At 35.7% G+C, this 17,851-nt stretch overlaps 1 protein-coding gene across 1 annotated transcript; it reads right to left on the reverse strand.

The window, feature by feature from the left end:
* Window positions 1–6,604: 6,604 nt before the first annotated feature.
* Window positions 6,605–17,595, reverse strand: chmp6b (charged multivesicular body protein 6b). Its single transcript, XM_059324080.1, has 8 exons — window positions 17,398–17,595; window positions 13,033–13,142; window positions 11,457–11,544; window positions 11,290–11,376; window positions 10,093–10,158; window positions 9,908–9,988; window positions 8,573–8,645; window positions 6,605–7,229 (listed from the first exon to the last, which is right to left on the reverse strand). The coding sequence occupies exons 1-8, from the start codon at window positions 17,458–17,460 to the stop codon at window positions 7,180–7,182; spliced, it is 618 nt and encodes a 205-aa protein (XP_059180063.1). The 5' UTR covers window positions 17,461–17,595; the 3' UTR covers window positions 6,605–7,179.
* Window positions 17,596–17,851: the final 256 nt, after the last annotated feature.

Genomic DNA, 17,851 nt, shown 5'->3' on the forward strand with positions numbered 1-17,851 from the left:
TTTTTTACAGTGTAGTACCCAGTTTATTGCAGTCAATATATGCAGTCATATATATATATACATATTTTTACTATTAATGATCAAAGAAAGACACAATTTGACCAAAAAAAGACACAAAATGACCAAAAACAGACATAAATGACCAAAAATGACACAAATTGACCAGAAAAATCACACAAAATGACAAAAAATGACCAAAACAGACACAAATTGACCACAAAGACAAAATATACAAAATGACCAAAAAAAAAGACATAAATGACCAAAAATCACACAAAATGACCAAAAAAATACATAAATGACCAAATTTGACACAAATTGACCAGAAAAAAAAACTTCCTTCCTTATATATATATATATATATATATATATATAAATATAAATATAAATATAAATATAAATATATATTCCTACTGATAGGTGAGTAAAGCTTTATTTCTGATAGTTTCACCCACTTAGACTGTTGAAGACATTCATTTCAACATTCAGACAAGAAACCAGTTAAAAAAGTTCCTTTTATAGTATTTTTAAATGTAAAATGTTATGTATTGTTCCCTGTTGAAGCTACTGAATCTTTTACACTTTTATTAAATAAATGATGTTAAAATTAATTTAAAAAAAACTTTCTTTTTCACTTGTGCACCATTATGGGACAACAAACCTTAAAAAACTTCTGATTTTTTTTTCACATTATGACCAAAAAAAACACTTGTTTTCCTAACTGGCATCATAATGTGAACCATAAAGAGTTAACAGTTATGCATGTGTGCATTTATTCAGTCCACAGTGGAGGTGTATTCAGGTGGGCAGGACACACACACACACACACACACACACACACACACACACACACACACACACTCTCTCTCTCTCCATTCAGCAGCGTTGACCTCCTCCTCACTGCGTCCTGCTTATCTCGCCTCAGATCCACGTCTGTGATTCATCAGCGCGGCGCTCTGACATTCAGGTTCCTGTCTGTGCGTCTGTGCCCACTCCCACTCAGCTCCCACAGCTCCCACAGCTCCCACAGCTCCCACAGCTCCCACAGCCCCCACAGCCCCCACAGAGACGCTCCATTCAAACAGGACGACATCAGTGTGAAGTGAAATCAGTGAAGTCGACTAAAAGACTGAAAGATATTCAGGCTATTCCAGGATCAATACGCTGTTTCTGTGGAGTGAAAACACTCCAAGGTTACAGACAGGGACATTTAGCATCGTGCTTTTATTTTGAAAAGCTCTATTCGAGGCTTTTGTCCAGTAGAAAACAGGTGAGTGAGGTTTAATTCAAGGCCACTCTGTAAATCTAAATCTCATCTTCCATCTGGAGACAGAATCATCTAAAGCAGGTAATAATGTGACAATAATGGAGTGAAAACCTTCCTCCACTCTGCAGGTTTCCAAAAAAAGACACAAAATGACCAAAAAAAGACATAAAATGACACAAATTGGCCAAAAAAAAGACACAAATTGGCCAAAAAAAGACACAAGATGACCAAAAAAGACACAAAATGACCAAAAAAAGACACAAAGTGACCAAAAAAGACACAAAATGACAAAAAGGCACAAAGTGACCCAAAAAAGACACAAAATGACCAAAAAAAGACACAAAGTGACCAAAAAAAGACACAAAGTGACCAAAAAAGACACAAAATGACAAAAAGGCACAAAGTGACCCAAAAAAGACACAAAGTGACCAAAAAAAAGACACAAAATGACCAAAAAAAGACACAAAGTGACCAAAAAAAGACACAAAATGACCAAAAGAAGACACAAAGTGACCAAAAAAAGACACAAAGTGACCAAAAGAAGACACAAAATGACCAAAAAAAGACACAAAGTGACCAAAAAAGACATAAAATGACACAAATTGGCCAAAAAAGATACAAATTGGCCAAAAAAAGACACAAAATGACCAAAAAAGACACAAAGTGACCAAAAAAAGACACAAAATGACCCAAAAAAGATACAAAATGACAAAACAAGGACATCAGTGTGAAGTGAAATCAGTGAAGTCGACTAAAAGACTGAAAGATATTCAGGCTATTCCAGGATCAATACGCTGTTTCTGTGGAGTGAAAACACTCCAAGGTTACAGACAGGGACATTTAGCATCTTGCTTTTATTTTGAAAAGCTCTAGTCGAGGCTTTTGTCCAGTAGAAAACAGGTGAGTGAGGTTTAATTCAAGGCCACTCTGTAGCAGCAGCAGAGAGGCTTTAATACGTTCTCTACTCTAAATCTGAAATCACTGGTTCCATCTGGAGACAGACTCATCTAAAGCAGGTAATAATGTGACAATAATGGAGTGAAAACCTTCCTCCACTCTGCAGGTTTCACTCTTTTCACCACATGTTGGATTGATTCACTCCAATTCAGCCTAAACACCACACTTCAACTGTTGCTCTATGAGAGACCAAAAAAAAGACATAAAATGACCAAAAATGACACAAATTGACCACAAAAAGACACAAAATGACCAAAAAAAGACACAGAATTATTACAAAAAAAGATACAAAATTACCAAAAAAAGACACAATATTACCAAGAAAGACACAAAGTGACCCAAAAAAGACACAAAATGACACAAATTGACCACAAAAAGACACAAAACTACAAAAAAAAGACACAGAGTGACTATAAAGACACAAAATGACCAAAAAAGACACAAAATTCTGTGAGATCTTTGCTGGAAAAATCAGAGCCGTTTTAGTTAATTCCTGCTGACAAAATGTTTGTGTCCTGTGTGTTAATCTTGTTAACCCTTTGGAGTTTGGGCCTATTTAGTCAGTTTTTGACACCTTTTCATTCTGCCTGTATAAACCACTTAAAAATCTTTACCATGTCATGTTGGTATCATTGTTTTCAGCACAACCTCACCTATATGACCTGATTATTAGGGCCTCGGGGCAATCTCCCCAGCACTGGTCCCTACAGCAATATCTGCAGGTGTCTTTTTAATTTCATTATATGTCTTTTTTTGTTCATTTTGTGTCTTTTTTTGGTCAATTTGTGTCTCTTTTTTCAATTTGTGTCTTTTGAGTGGTCATTTTTGCATATATTTCTGGTAATTTTGTGCCTTTTTTTGGTCAATTTCTTATTTTAAGTGTTCAACATGCTTATTTCTAGATTTAATCATCTTAATTTAATAAATCTTGAAATCAAGGTAAATTATCTGTCCATGCAGCAAGATCATTTCCCTCAGATTTACTGTTTGATCTGGTTTTTAACACATTTTTTACAGTGTAAAACCTCCAAACCAGCTGAGAGGTTTGATGCTTGTGCAGCGTGACTATTAGTCACCAGAGTTTCTTCTGTCTGTAAGATTAACTGATTTACAGATTAGTTAGAGATGGATCTTCAAAAGATACTCCAGCCTAAGCCTTATGAATGTAGGCCATGACATAAACAGTAAAATAATTACAGGTCCTGCTATGATAATACTAATAATAATAATACTAAGATCCAGGTTTGCAGAGTTATTACCATGGAGAGATTAATAACGGTTGTCTGGGTTTCATAGACGTTTTGATTAGCCCTTTTTCTTTTTTCCAATGACACTGAACTAATCCACCAGGGGAGCAGAGAATTAGATTAGTTAAGCTGTTTGAAAGGGGGTCAGGCTGGGGGAATATTCTGACAAACAGATGCTTATTATGCAAATGTTTCAGTACTTTAGGAAAAAAGTTCCCGGGCGGGTCAAATAATAAGTGGAATGAAAGCAAAGCTGTGAGGCAGACAAGGCTCGTACTGTGAGGAGAAAATAAACCACAGAGAGCCAGTTATGTATTCATTAAAGGGTCAGGTCACTAAAAACAACAAGGAAAATGCATTATTGCCTGGTCCTGCAGAGATGATCTGCACAGATTTTATATTTTAACTAAAAAAAGACACAAAATTATCAAAAAAGGAAACAAAATGACCAAAAAAGGCATAAAATTACTAAAAAAAAGACACAATATGACCAAAAAAGACACGAAATGACCAAAAAAAGACACAAATTGACCAGAAAAGACACAAAATGATCCAAAAAGGAAACAATATGACCAAAAAAAGACATAAAATTACTAAAAAAAGACACAAAATGACCAAAAAAAGACACAAAATGACCAAAAAAAGGGAACAAAATGACCAAAAAAGACACAAAATGACCAAAAAAATACACAAATTGACCAGAAAAGACACAAAATGATCCAAAAGCGCACAAAATGACTAAAAAAAGACACAAACTGACTAAAAAAATACACAAAATGACCAAAAAAAGGGAACAAAATGGCATGGTGAAGATTTTTAACGGACATAATAGCCGAAAAAGATTTCAGAGGGTTAAACCTCAAGGCGTATCAGAACGGTAGGTGTTGCATTATTTATGGTTGACAAACAAACAATAATATGAACAATAGTTTATATATTTATTCAGTGTATATTTCATTGAAATATACCTGAAGAGAACCTCAGATTTAGATGCAATAACAGAAGAACAGATTATTGAGTGGACGGAGACTTTAAAACCAAAAATAAAAAGGTCTTTTTGGGAAGTTGTCCATCCACAAAGAAAAGAAAGAAAATAAAAGCATATAATATAACTTTCTACTTTTTTTTTATTTACAATTTGAATATGTATGATGTAGAAAACCAGAAAAGGAAAAAAAATGAATGAACTGTTTAATTTAAGATGGATTTTCTTAGAGTATTTAAGTACAAAGTAGTCTCAATAAAAAAAGCCTTGACAGTGTTTCAGTCTGTGGATTATAAAGTGGAACTTTTTAAGAGAAGTTACTGAGGAGTTTTTTTAAAAAGCACTTTTTTTAATTTCATGATCGTCACAAATAAAATTCCATTCGCCTCCACGGTGATGAAAGGAGGCGGAAAAACCCAAAGCCTGAACAAATAACACTGAAACATTAGAAAAACTAACACTAGTGGATAAATTACAGTCATTCAGGTGAGTCATTTTGGCAAATTGACCCTTTATAGATATAGGCAGGTGCATATATGGAAAAAAAAAAAACCCTAAAAAACTTATACCAAAAGGTTTCTCAGCTGTTTTTTGTAGTATTAGATGTCCATAATACTACATACTGAAAGTTGAGCAAAATCTGACCACTAGAAAATACTATGAATAAGGAGAAATAATAATAATAATAATAATAATAATAATAATTACTGAAGGGAAACTGTAAAGTGTTGCTCACTGGAACTGATCAAATCTTGGTGGTTGTAAATGTAATAAATAATACGATTGAAGCTAATAAAGTTCAATTAAATTGATGCACGTTATTCATTTTTCAGAATATCTGCACCGTATATGACCTAGATTAATGAGTTGGAAATGACATAAATACAAAATGAATATAATCTATTGGATCAAATAATCATCTAGTGATATTCTCAATAACTTTAAATGATTCCTCGACCCAGAAAATGTAGATTTTGACACCAAGATTGACCTTCTGAGTGGCTTGGAAGATGTTTTGGTTCTCATAGATTTTATATGGAACTTTTTTTTTTAGCCCCGCCTCCTGACTAAAAGGAGTAATGGTCATTTTAAAGACCTGGAGGTTTTGAAAATGGAGCATTTCTTGAAGTCAGAAATAGTTTTTTAACTTTTAGTATGTTTTTAAGTGCATCTCATAATTTAAACCACTGAGAAACCTTTTGGTAGAAGTTTTTTTTTGCATTAAACCATATTTGCACCTGACTAAAAGGTCATTTGATTAATTATAATGTCTAACACATACATGCATTTAAGTAGTGATTGGACAACGAAGCCTCGTGAAGCATTTCCTTTTTTGTTTCTGTTTTTGACCCCTAGACTAGATGGCGGTTTTGGCTTTAACCCATTTAAGGCGGGAAAGCAATACCGCATTTCTACCATTAAAAGGCGGGAAAGCGGATACGTTGTTGTTTTGTAGTATTTGTATTTTTTTCCACCTATTTTCGGTCTCTTGGCCAATGAAATGCATCAGAATACATGTGGGAGTGTCACAATGCAACAAGTTGATTTAAAAAAAACTTTATTGAAGGTTTGGACAAATAAAGTCAACTTCTCATGAAAGCCACATATAGGTAAAATACTACTATAAATACTTTTAGAATTTCATTTCTATCTGCTACAGAGGCTGAAAAATACATTATTTAGTAGGAAGAGTTGACACTTCTGTTGAATTTACAGGAAAACTTCCGGTTTTAGGGGCCGATTTTAAAATCACCAATCAGAGGTTTTACAGGCAGTTTTTACAGGCGTTTTAGGACTAAATGGGTAAAAAAAAAGACACAAAATTACCAAAAAGGCACAAAAGTATATTAAAAAAAAGACACAAAATTACCAAAAAAAAAAAAAGACATAAAATGAAAAAAAATAATAAAAAAATAAAAAGACACAGAATTACCAAAAAATACTAAAAAAAAACTTCAGGTTTTAGGGGGTTATTTTAAAATCGCCCAGAGGTTTTACAGGCAGTTTTTACAGCTGTTTCAGGCCTAAATGGGTTAAAAAAAAAGACACAAAATTACCAAAAAGGCACAAAAGTATTAAAAAAGGACACAGAATTACCAAAAAAAGACATAAAATTAAAAAATTAAATTAAAAAAAAAGACACAGAATTACCAAAAAATTACTAAAAAAAACTTCAGGTTTTAGGGGGTTATTCCAAAATCAGTAAAGGTTTTACAGGCATTTTTTCCAGGTGTTTTAGACCTAAATGGGTTTTTTTTTAAAAAGGCTTCATCAATGGTGATTGAATGGTTGTTGAACAAAGAGCGCCATCTCTTGGGCTCCGTGAAAATGAAAATGCTTCACAAGGCTTCGCTGTCCGAACACTCACTACATTTAAGTAAAGTCAATGTAAATGATTTAGTAATAAAGCAAAGGTAGGCACAGTTATGTGATCTCACAGCATCTCGGGGCCCCGCTGCAGGGACCCCGGCCCCGCTGCAGGGACCCCGGCCCCGCTGCAGGGACCCCGACCCCGGCCCCGGTCTGACATGGAGGAAACCCAGAGTCTGAGAGAGGCTGCTGTTACGTCATTAGAAACCTCTGATGGATAGATAGAGATAGAGATAGATAGATAGATAGATAGATAGATAGATAGAGAGAGAGAGGGTTCTCCAGTAAATGTCTGTGTGTTTGGAGGTTGATGTGGTACTAGAAGGTCCAGCTGATGGAGGTCGGTCTGATTCCTAGGCGGCGAGCATCTCCCGCTCCGCCTTCTTCCGGGGACGCTCCCTCTCTGAAACAACAACACAGTCGCAGAGTTAAACTAGAAAATTTCCTCTGGGGAAATAGTGAAAGGGCCACGGGGGCTACTGCCGGTGTGTGTACACTATGATGAGATTCTTCAGAGATTTATAACAATTAATACAAGTAATGTTATGATACTATATAATATACAAGGAGCACACCTACAACAAGCATTCCTTTACAAGTATTTATTTATACAGCAACCTATGACCTTTAACCTCAAAATGTGTGTGTGTGTATCTGTAACTGTAATCATATCAAAGCATCAAAGGCGTTGGGGTCGATCAATCACAGCAGAGCAATCAACAGAATTTACAGCTGTAGAATGTTCCGGCACAGTGACAGCAGCCAGAGGTGGACAGACTGGAATTTCTGGCCTCGAACAGAAAGCATTTTTGGCAAAACCATAATACCTATTATTGATCCGACTTCACTTTGAGCGTCCTGAGTTCTTCCTGAACAGCTACATATGTTTTTTGTGAAGAAAAATGAAGAAATAGCTTTGTTAGAGCGATCTAAAAAAACTGTTCCATCTCCCTTTTTCAGAAATCTTCCTGCGTTTTTAATATGGGAGCCAATGAGGCTGTTGGTGGTGTTGGTGGATCATCTGTGCGTCCTACGCCCAAACTATAACTCTGACAGCTTTACCAGAGGATTGTGAGGGAGAAGACTAATTTTCCTACGTTTCTATGTATAAATTATTTCTGTAGAGTGGAATTTGCGGCCTGGAGCGCAGTTTTCAAATTTATTTTTTGACAGTTTCTTCTCTCCCTCTACACTCTGGCAATGATGTCACACACTGTGACACGAACATTCCGTGCAATACACACCCATTATAATCTCAGAATTTCTCCAAAAATGATCATGGTCATTGAACAGGGATTGATAAAAAACTATATGACCTATCGAAACGTGGATTAATACACCGATACACAAGACTTGTGTCTACTGTTTAAAGTTTAAATGGAGTCTTTAGGTGAAATTATGCCGGAGAAGTAGACGTTTAAAAATCTCCAATGATTGTTCTTTTTCGCTCATTTTTTGTCGGCCGTCCCATTCATTTCAATGCAAAATTTTGGGCAGTTTTTCACGACTTACGATGCGAAAAATTCGTATTCTGTAGAGAAAAGTAATAGCACACCGATTCCGATCAAACCGCACGTTTTGATATATAATTTGTCCTGCAACTCTTGAAGTTGCAGGACTAGTAGCGGGACGAAATTGCGTCCGGAAGAGGAAGAAGAAGAAATCCACAGTATAACAATACTCTCTGTCACAGAAAAGGGTCAAAGGGGAATTTAACACACAGAGAAAAGAATACAGAAAACAGACCTGGTTTCTCCTCTGCAGCCTCGGGGACTTCTGGAAGCTCGTCTGCAGGAACCTCTGGGAGCTCAACATCTCCCTGAGAGGACAAACAGATTAGAGAGGACACATCAGATACATCAGCTGTTCCCATCAACCACGAGTGTTATCCTCAGACATAAAATGCAGTTTTCTTTCCTTCATCTTGACTGCTCGTGTGTTGAAAGGCCTTTTCTTTGCATAGAAAATTATAACCTTGTCGACCAGCAGGAGTCTCCATTTGATTCTTCACCAGCAACACAGAAATTTCCACAACACTACGTCTCAAAAATGTTTTTTTTTTTTTTTTTTACACCATTTATGTCTTTTTTGGTCATTTTGTGTCATTTTTTAGTCATTTTGTGTCTTTTTTTTGGTCATTTTGTGTCTTTTCTGGTCATTTTGTGTCTTTTTTTAGTCATTTTGTGTCTTTTCTTAGTCATTTTGTGTCTTTTCTGGTCATTTAGTGTCTTTTTTTGGTCATTTTGTGTCATTTTGTGTATTTTTTTGGTCATTTTGTGTCTTTTTTGGTCATTTTGTGTCTTTACTGGTCATTTTGTGTCTTTTCTGGTCATTTTGTGTCTTTTCTGGTCAATTTGTGTTTTTTTTTGTGGTCATTTTGTGTCTTTTTTTAGTCATTTTGTGTCATTTTGATCATTTTGTGGTCAATCTGTGTCTTTTTTGGTAATTTTGTTTCCTTTTTTGGTCATTTTGTGTATTTTTTTCGTCATTTTGTGTCTTCTTTGGTCATTTTGTGTCTTTTTAGGGGCCATCTTGTGTCTTTTTTGGGTCATTTTGTGTCTTTTTTGGTCATTTTGTGTCTTTTTTTGGTCATTTTGTGTCTTTTTATTGTCATTTTGTGTCTTTTTATTGTCATTTTGTGTCTTTTTTTAGTCATTTTGTGTCTTTTTTTGGTCATATTATGTCTTTTTTTGGTCATTTTGTGTCTTTTCTGGTCATTTCGTGTCTTTTCTGGTCATTTTCTGTCTTTTTTATGTCATTTTCTGTCTTTTTTTTGTCATTTTCTGTCTTTTTTTAGTCATTTTGTTTCTTTTTAGGGCTATTTTTTGTCATTTTGTGGTCAATTTGAGGCCTTTTTTGCTTAATTTTATGTAATTTTTTGGTCATTTTGGTCAGAGAGATGTTTTAGTTGTTGTCTGCTTCATTATTTGTCCAAATTTCATCGTATCAACTGAGTTTGTCTGATCTGAACTGTGAGATTCTGTTCAGTGAGCGGAAAACATGCATGTTAAATTGGGGGTCGAGACTCAGAAAGGTTGAGAACTACTGTGCTAAATGATTTTTAGTTTTATTTCCACTAACCTGCGTGATGGCCTCCAGCTCAGCCAGGACAGCATCTTCATCTTCTTCTGTTAAAGAGCCGGCCAGCATCTCGTCTATTTGCTGCAGAGAAACAACAGAAACAAACAGTAAACAACACAACAACCTCTCAGTAGATTAGAGGTAAAGAAATAAATCCTCCTGTATTTCTGACTGAGTCAACATACCCTTTGGTACTCGATTGCATCTTGGGTTTCATCCATAATCCGTTCTACTTCTTCCACAGACATCACCTGACGAGGGAGAAGCAGCCAATCAGAGAGCAGCGATACAGGTGGAGGGTGAGATTACATCATGTTTTAACCCATAAGAACCTATGTAACAAGCTAAATCTTCTAGAATCTCCCATATTCAGCTTTATGCTTCACTTTAACTCATTAAATCCCTAAGAGACGTAAACTCAACACCCTGGTGTGGTGGTCATGTGACTTCTCCAGTCATTTTGTGTCTTTTTTTAGTCATTTTGTGTCTTTTTAGTCATTTTGTGTCTTTTTTGGTCATATTGTGCCTTTTTTTGGTCATTTTGTGTCTTTTTTTTCATCATTTTGTCTTATTTTGTCATTTTGTGTCTTTTCTGGTCATTTTGTGTCTTTTTTTCATCATTTTGTGTCTTTTTTTAGTCATCATTTTGACTTATTTTGTCATTTTGTGTCTTTTTTGGTCATTTTGTGTCTTTTTTGGTCATTTTGTCTTTTTTTTCATAATTTTGTCTTATTTTGTCATTTTGTGTCTTTTCTTAGTCATTTTGTGTCTTTTTTTTGTCATTTTGTGTCTTTTCTTAGTCATTTTGTGTCTTTTTTTAGTCATTTTGTGTCTTTTTTGGTCATATTGTGCCTTTTTTTGGTCATTTTGTGTCTTTTTTTTCATCATTTTGTCTTATTTTGTCATTTTGTCTCTTTTCTGGTCATTTTGTGTCTTTTTTTCATCATTTTGTGTCTTTTTTTTTCATCATTTTGTCTTATTTTGTCATTTTGTGTCTTTTTTGGTCATTTTTTGTCTTTTTTGGTCATTTTGTGTCTTTTTTTTCATAATTTTGTCTTATTTTGTCATTTTGTGTCTTTTCTTAGTCATTTTGTGTCTTTTTTTGTCATTTTGTGTCTTTTTTTGTCATTTTGTGTATTTTTTTTGGTCATTTAACTTGAAATATCATAAACATAAATACAATAAATGCCCAATGTATCGTATATATGTCACATCTCAGATCTTTGACATTTAGGGGTAGAATTTTTGAAAAAACATCAAAATGTGTTCTATGTGGTCCACCTGGTCTGTGGTAGACCCCCATACTGTTCCTTTAAGGGTAAATAGATCTGGGTTCTTATGGGTTAAACACACTTCTGGGACACTTTGCATGCATCACCTACCTCGTGCATTTTTTTCAGGCATTCATTTCCAACCTTTAACCCTTGAATGACCTTCGTTTCAATCTGGGCGAACTCCAGGTCTTGGACCTAAAAAACGCAGAAAAGAAAAGGAACTTTTAGTGTCACGTTACGCGTTACCTCGCCTCTGAAATCCTCCGGTCCCTCACCATCCGCTCCAGGTTCCCGATCTGGTTCTCCGTCTTGTCCAGAAGCTGATCCTGGTAGCGCTTCTTTTTCAGCAAGAGGAGCGCTTTGCTGTTCAAATCCAAGAGACGGGTGAATTAGAAGCACTCAAAAATAATCGTCTTTCCACAACGCTACGTCTCAAAATGTTTTTTTTACACCATCTATGTCTTTATTAGTCATTTTGTGTCTTTTCTGGTCATTTTGTGTGTGTTTTTTGTCATTTTGTGTCTTTTTTGGTCATTTTGTGTCTTTTTAGGTCATTTTGTGTCTTTTTTTAGTCATTTTGTGTCTTTTCTGGTCATTTTGTGTGTTTTTTTTGGTCATTTTGTGTCTTTTCTGGTCATTTTGTTCGTTTTTTTGGTCATTTTGTGTCTTTTTTGGGTCATTTTGTCTTTTTCTTGGTCATTTTGTCTCTTTTTTAGGTCATTTTGTGTCTTTTTTTGTCATTTTGTGTCTTTTTTTGGTCATTTTGTGTCTTTTTAGGTCATTTTGTGTCTTTTTAGGTCATTTTGTGTCTTTTTTTAGTCATTTTGTGTCTTTTTTGGTCATTTTGTGTCATTTCTGGTCATTTCGTGTCTTTTTTTGGTCATTTTGTGTCTTTTTTGGTCATTTTGTGTCTTTTTTTAGTCATTTTGTGTCTTTTTTTAGTCATTGTGTGTCTTTTTTTAGTCATTTTGTGTCTTTTTTTGTCATTTTGTGTCTTTTCTGGTCATTTTGTGTGTTTTTTTGTCATTTTGTGTCTTTTTTGGTCATTTTGTGTCTTTTTAGGTCATTTTGTGTCTTTTTAGGTCATTTTGTGTCTTTTTTTAGTCATTTTGTGTCTTTTCTGGTCATTTTGTGTGTTTTTTTTGGTCATTTTGTGTCTTTTCTGGTCATTTTGTTCGTTTTTTTGGTCATTTTGTGTCTTTTTTGGGTCATTTTGTCTTTTTCTTGGTCATTTTGTCTCTTTTTTAGGTCATTTTGTGTCTTTTTTTGTCATTTTGTGTCTTTTTTTGGTCATTTTGTGTCTTTTTAGGTCATTTTGTGTCTTTTTTTAGTCATTTTGTGTCTTTTTTGGTCATTTTGTGTCATTTCTGGTCATTTTGTGTCTTTTTTTGGTCATTTTGTGTCTTTTTTGGTCATTTTGTGTCTTTTTTTAGTCATTTTGTGTCTTTTTTTAGTCATTGTGTGTCTTTTTTTAGTCATTTTGTGTCTTTTTTTGTCATTTTGTGTCTTTTCTGGTCATTTTGTGTGTTTTTTTGTCATTTTGTGTCTTTTTTTAGTCATTTTGTGTGTTTTTTTGGTCATTTAGTGTCTTTTTTTGGGTCATTTTGTCTTTTTTTTGGTCATTTAGTGTCTTTTTTTGGTCATTTTGTGTCTTTTTTTGGTCATTTTGTGTCTTTTTTTGGTCATTTTGTGTCTTTTTTTGGTCATATTGTGTCTTTTACTTCTTTCTCCGAAAAAAAAAAAAAGCCAGGACTGAGGACAGTTCAACAGAATAACTTTCTCTTCTTCTCTTCTCAGACTGAGGCAATAATTTGTGTTTTTCAAGTGTCATGTAAACGATTGTATACTCACTCTTTTTTGCCATTTTTCAGCAGCTGCTTGGCTAACAGCCTCTCCTTCTCCAGCTGCAGGTTGATCCTCTTCTGATACTGCCTCAGCTTATCTCTCTGCTGTTTCAGTTGCTGCAAAGAGAAAACAGACACATGAGAACATGTTTTATATGCACAGAGCTGTCAGTTACACACAGACTCAGTCACTGAGATCATAGAGCAGCTGCTTGCTGTGCATTTAATGGCCTGGACTGGCTTTAGATAGAGCAGCTATCAGGTTCATGTTAGTATTCGGACTCAGGAAACCACCTGCAGCTTCCACTCAAACACCACAACACTTCAACAGTGTAACGTGTAACTGACATGTCAGTTACTGACATGTCTCTACACTGTCAATCAATATGTGCTGTGTGTGAGTCTGAGTGTGTTTGTGTGCGTGCATGACTAAATGCGTGTGTGCATGTTTGTGTATGTATACTTACAGATGTGTATGTGGGGGAAGGAGGGGTGGGTTTTGTTATTTTTATTGTTTGTTTTTTCTTCTTTTTTGTAAAGCACTTTGTGTTGCATTTTTATGTATGAAAAGCGCTATATAAATAAAGTTTGATTTGATTTGATTTGATTTGAACATTATGTTCCATCGATCAGTCCGGAGCTCCAGCAGCTCTGAGCAGCACTCTGGTTAAAGTAATTAATATCTCAACTTTTAAAAAAGAAGTTTGTTTACTTTCGTAATTTACAGGCAGAATCTGAAATGGGATAAGGATAATTAACAGATAGATAGATAGATAGATAGATAGATAGATAGATAGATTACAAGTACATCTAAAAAAAATAGAATATCATGAAAAAGTTCAATATTTTTTGTCAATCATTTCAGAAAGTGAAACTCATACAGGATATAGATTCATTACACATAGAGTGAAATATTTCAAGCCTGTTTTTAGCTATAGTTTGTAGTTTATTGTGAGTCAGCTGACAGGCTAACTTTAGCTATAGTTTGTAGTTTAATGTGTAGGTTAATGTGAGTTAGTTGACAGGCTAACTTTAGCTGTAGTTTGTTATTGGTCAGTATGTTAGCTGACAGGCTAACTTTAGCTGCAGTTTGTAGTTTAATGTGAGTCAGCTGACAGGCTAACTTTAGCTATAGTTTGTAGTTTAATGTGAGTTAGCTGACAGGTTAACTTTAGCTGTAGTTTGTAGTTGAATGTGAGTCAGCTGACATGCTAACTTTAGCTGTAGTTTGTTGTTTAATGTGAGTCAGCTGACAGGCTAACTTTAGCTGTAGTTTAATGTGAGTCAGCTGACATGCTAACTTTAGCTATAGTTTGTTGTTTAATGTGAGTCAGCTGACAGGCTAACTTTAGCTGTAGTTTAATGTGAGTCAGCTGACAGGCTAACTTTAGCTATAGTTTGTAGTTTAATGCGAGTCAGCTGACAGACTAAATTTAGCTATAGTTTGTAGTTTAATGCGAGTCAGCTGACAGACTAAATTTAGCTATAGTTTGTAGTTTAATGTGAGTCAGCTGACAGGCTAACTTTAGCTGTAGTTTGTAGTTTAATGTGAGTCAGCTGACAGGCTAACTTTAGCTGTAGTTTGTAGTTTAATATGAGTCAGCTGACAGGCTAACTTTAGCTGTAGTTTAATGTGAGTCAGCTGACAGGCTAACTTTAGCTGTAGTTTAATGTGAGTCAGCTGACAGGCTAACTTTAGCTGTAGTTTGTTATTGGTCAGTATGTTAGCTGACAGGCTAACTTTAGCTGTAGTTTGTTATTGGTCAGTATGTTAGCTGACAGGCTAACTTTAGCTATAGTTTGTAGTTTAATGTGAGTCAGCTGACAGGCTAACTTTAGCTATAGTTTGTAGTTTAATGTGAGTCAGCTGACAGGCTAACTTTAGCTGTAGTTTGGAGTTTAATGTGTAGTTTAATGTGAGTTAGCTAACAGGCTAACTTTAGCTGTAGTTTGTTATTGGTCAGTATGTTAGCTGACAGGCTAACTTTAGCTGTAGTTTGTAGTTTAATGTGAGTCAGCTGACAGGCTAACTTTAACTATAGTTTGTTATTGGTCAGTATGGTAGCTGACAGGCTAACTTTAGCTATAGTTTGTAGTTTGTTACAGGTCAGTATGTTAGCTGACAGGCTAACTTTAGCTATAGTTTGTAGTTTGTTACAGGTCAGTATGTTAGCTGACAGGCTAACTTTAGCTATAGTTTGTAGTTTGTTACAGGTCAGTATGTTAGCTGACAGGCTAACTTTAGCTGTAGTTTGTTATTGGTCAGTGTGTTAGCTGACAGGCTAACTTTAGCTGTAGTTTGTTATTGGTCAGTATGTTAGCTGACAGGCTAACTTTAGCTGTAGTTTGTTATTGGTCAGTGTGTTAGCTGACAGGCTAACTTTAGCTATAGTTTGTTATTGGTCAGTATGTTAGCTGACAGGCTAACTTTAGCTGTAGTTTGTAGTTTAATGTGAGTCAGCTGACACGCTAACTTTAGCTATAGTTTGTTACAGGTCAGTATGTTAGCGGACAGGCTAACTTTAGCTATAGTTTGTAGTTTGTTACAGGTCAGTGTGTTAGCTGACAGGCTAACTTTAGCTGTAGTTTTTTACAGGTCAGTATGCTAGCTGACAGGCTAACTTTAGCTGTAGTTTGTAGTTTGTTACAGGTCAGTATGTTAGCTGACAGGCTAACTTTAGCTGTAGTTTGTTACAGGTCAGTATGTTAGCTGACAGGCTAACTTTAGCTGTAGTTTGTAGTTTGTTATTGGTCAGTATGTTTGCTGACAGGCTAACTTTAGCTGTAGTTTGTAGTTTGTTACAGGTCAGTATGTTAGCTGATAGGCTAACTTTAGTTGTAGTTTGTAGTTTGTTACAGGTCAGTATGTTAGCTGTCAGGCTAACTATAGCTGTAGTTTGTTACAGGTCAGTATGTTAGCTGACAGGCTAACTTTAGCTGTAGTTTGTAGTTTGTTACAGGTCAGTATGTTAGCTGAGAGGCTAACTTTAGCTGTAGTTTGTTACAGGTCAGTATGTTAGCTGAGAGGCTAACTTTAGCTGTAGTTTGTTACAGGTCAGTATGTTAGCTGAGAGGCTAACTTTAGCTGTAGTTTGTTACAGGTCAGTATGTTAGCTGAGAGGCTAACTTTAGCTGTAGTTTGTTACAGGTCAGTATGTTAGCTGAGAGGCTAACTTTAGCTGTAGTTTGTAGTTTAATGTGTAGTGTAATGTGAGTTAGCTGACAGGCTAACTTTAGCTGTAGTTTTTTACAGGTCAGTATGTTAGCTGACAGGCTAACTTTAGCTGTAGTTTGTAGTTTGTTGCAGGTCAGTATGTTAGCTGACAGGCTAACTTTAGCTGTAGTTTGTAGTTTGTTGCAGGTCAGTATGTTAGCTGACAGGCTAACTTTAGCTGTAGTTTGTAGTTTGTTATAGGTCAGTATGTTAGCTGAGAGGCTAACTTTAGCTGTAGTTTGTTACAGGTCAGTATGTTAGCTGAGAGGCTAACTTTAGCTGTAGTTTGTTACAGGTCAGTATGTTAGCTGACAGGCTAACTTTAGCTGTAGTTTATTACAGGTCAGTATGTTAGCTGAGAGGCTAACTTTAGCTGTAGTTTGTAGTTTGTTACAGGTCAGTATGTTAGCTGACAGGCTAACTTTAGCTGTAGTTTGTTACAGGTCAGTATGTTAGCTGAGAGGCTAACTTTAGCTGTAGTTTGTAGTTTGTTACAGGTCAGTATGTTAGCTGACAGGCTAACTTTAGCTGTAGTTTGTAGTTTAATGTGAGTTAGCTGACAGGCTAACTTTAGCTGTAGTTTGTAGATTGTTGTAGGTCAGTATGTTAGCTGACAGGCTAACTTTAGCTGTAGTTTGTAGTTTGTTACAGGTCAGTATGTTAGCTGACAGGCTAACTTTAGCTGTAGTTTGTAGTTTGCTACAGGTCAGTATGTTAGCTGAGAGGCTAACTTTAGCTGTAGTTTGTAGTTTGTTACAGGTCAGTATGCTAGCTGACAGGCTAACTTTAGCTGTAGTTTGTAGTTTGTTACAGGTCAGTATGCTAGCTGACAGGCTAACTTTAGCTGTAGTTTGTTATTGGTCAGTATGTTAGCTGACAGGCTAACTTTAGCTATAGTTTGTGGTTTAATGTGTAGTTTAATGTGAGTCAGCTGACAGGCTAACTTTAGCTGTAGTTTGTTATTGGTCAGTATGTTAGCTGACAGGCTAACTTTAGCTGTAGTTTGTTATTGGTCAGTGTGTTAGCTGACAGGCTAACTTTAGCTATAGTTTGTAGTTTGTCAGAGGTCAGTATGTTAGCTGAGAGGCTAACTTTAGCTGTAGTTTGTAGTTTGTTACAGGTCAGTATGCTAGCTGAGAGGCTAATGTGTTAGCTCACCAGCACCGCTCGGTCTTGTTCTGTCACTCGGGTCGTTTTCTTTTTTCCAAACAGGTTTCCCATCCTGCAGCAGCATCCCAGCTCCGCTCTGCAGCAGGAGAGTAAACAACAACAACTGTTAAATAAACAAACTGTTGAATAAACTAACTAGTAGGCTAGAGAAGCTGCTCCTCCATTATGTGTGTCGTCATCTGCTCCACACCTACATCCGGGATACGGACGGTGTCCTGCAGGGAGAAAAAGCGAACATCTAGTCATGATTTAAAAACTAATAGTCTTTGGTGGATTTAACCAGCAAATTAAATCCTGGTAAAAAAAAATACCAAATTAACTTCGTTATGTCTGCTTCGAGTGTGAAATTAATCTCGACTCTTTTTAATATTATGTACAAAGAGAGGAGCGTTATGGTTAAAATGAATGTTTGCTGCCATCTAGTGGCGGCGGCGAGGAACTG

Source organism: Centropristis striata, chromosome 21 (genome assembly GCF_030273125.1).
Source record: "Centropristis striata isolate RG_2023a ecotype Rhode Island chromosome 21, C.striata_1.0, whole genome shotgun sequence".
NCBI lineage: Eukaryota > Metazoa > Chordata > Actinopteri > Perciformes > Serranidae > Centropristis > Centropristis striata.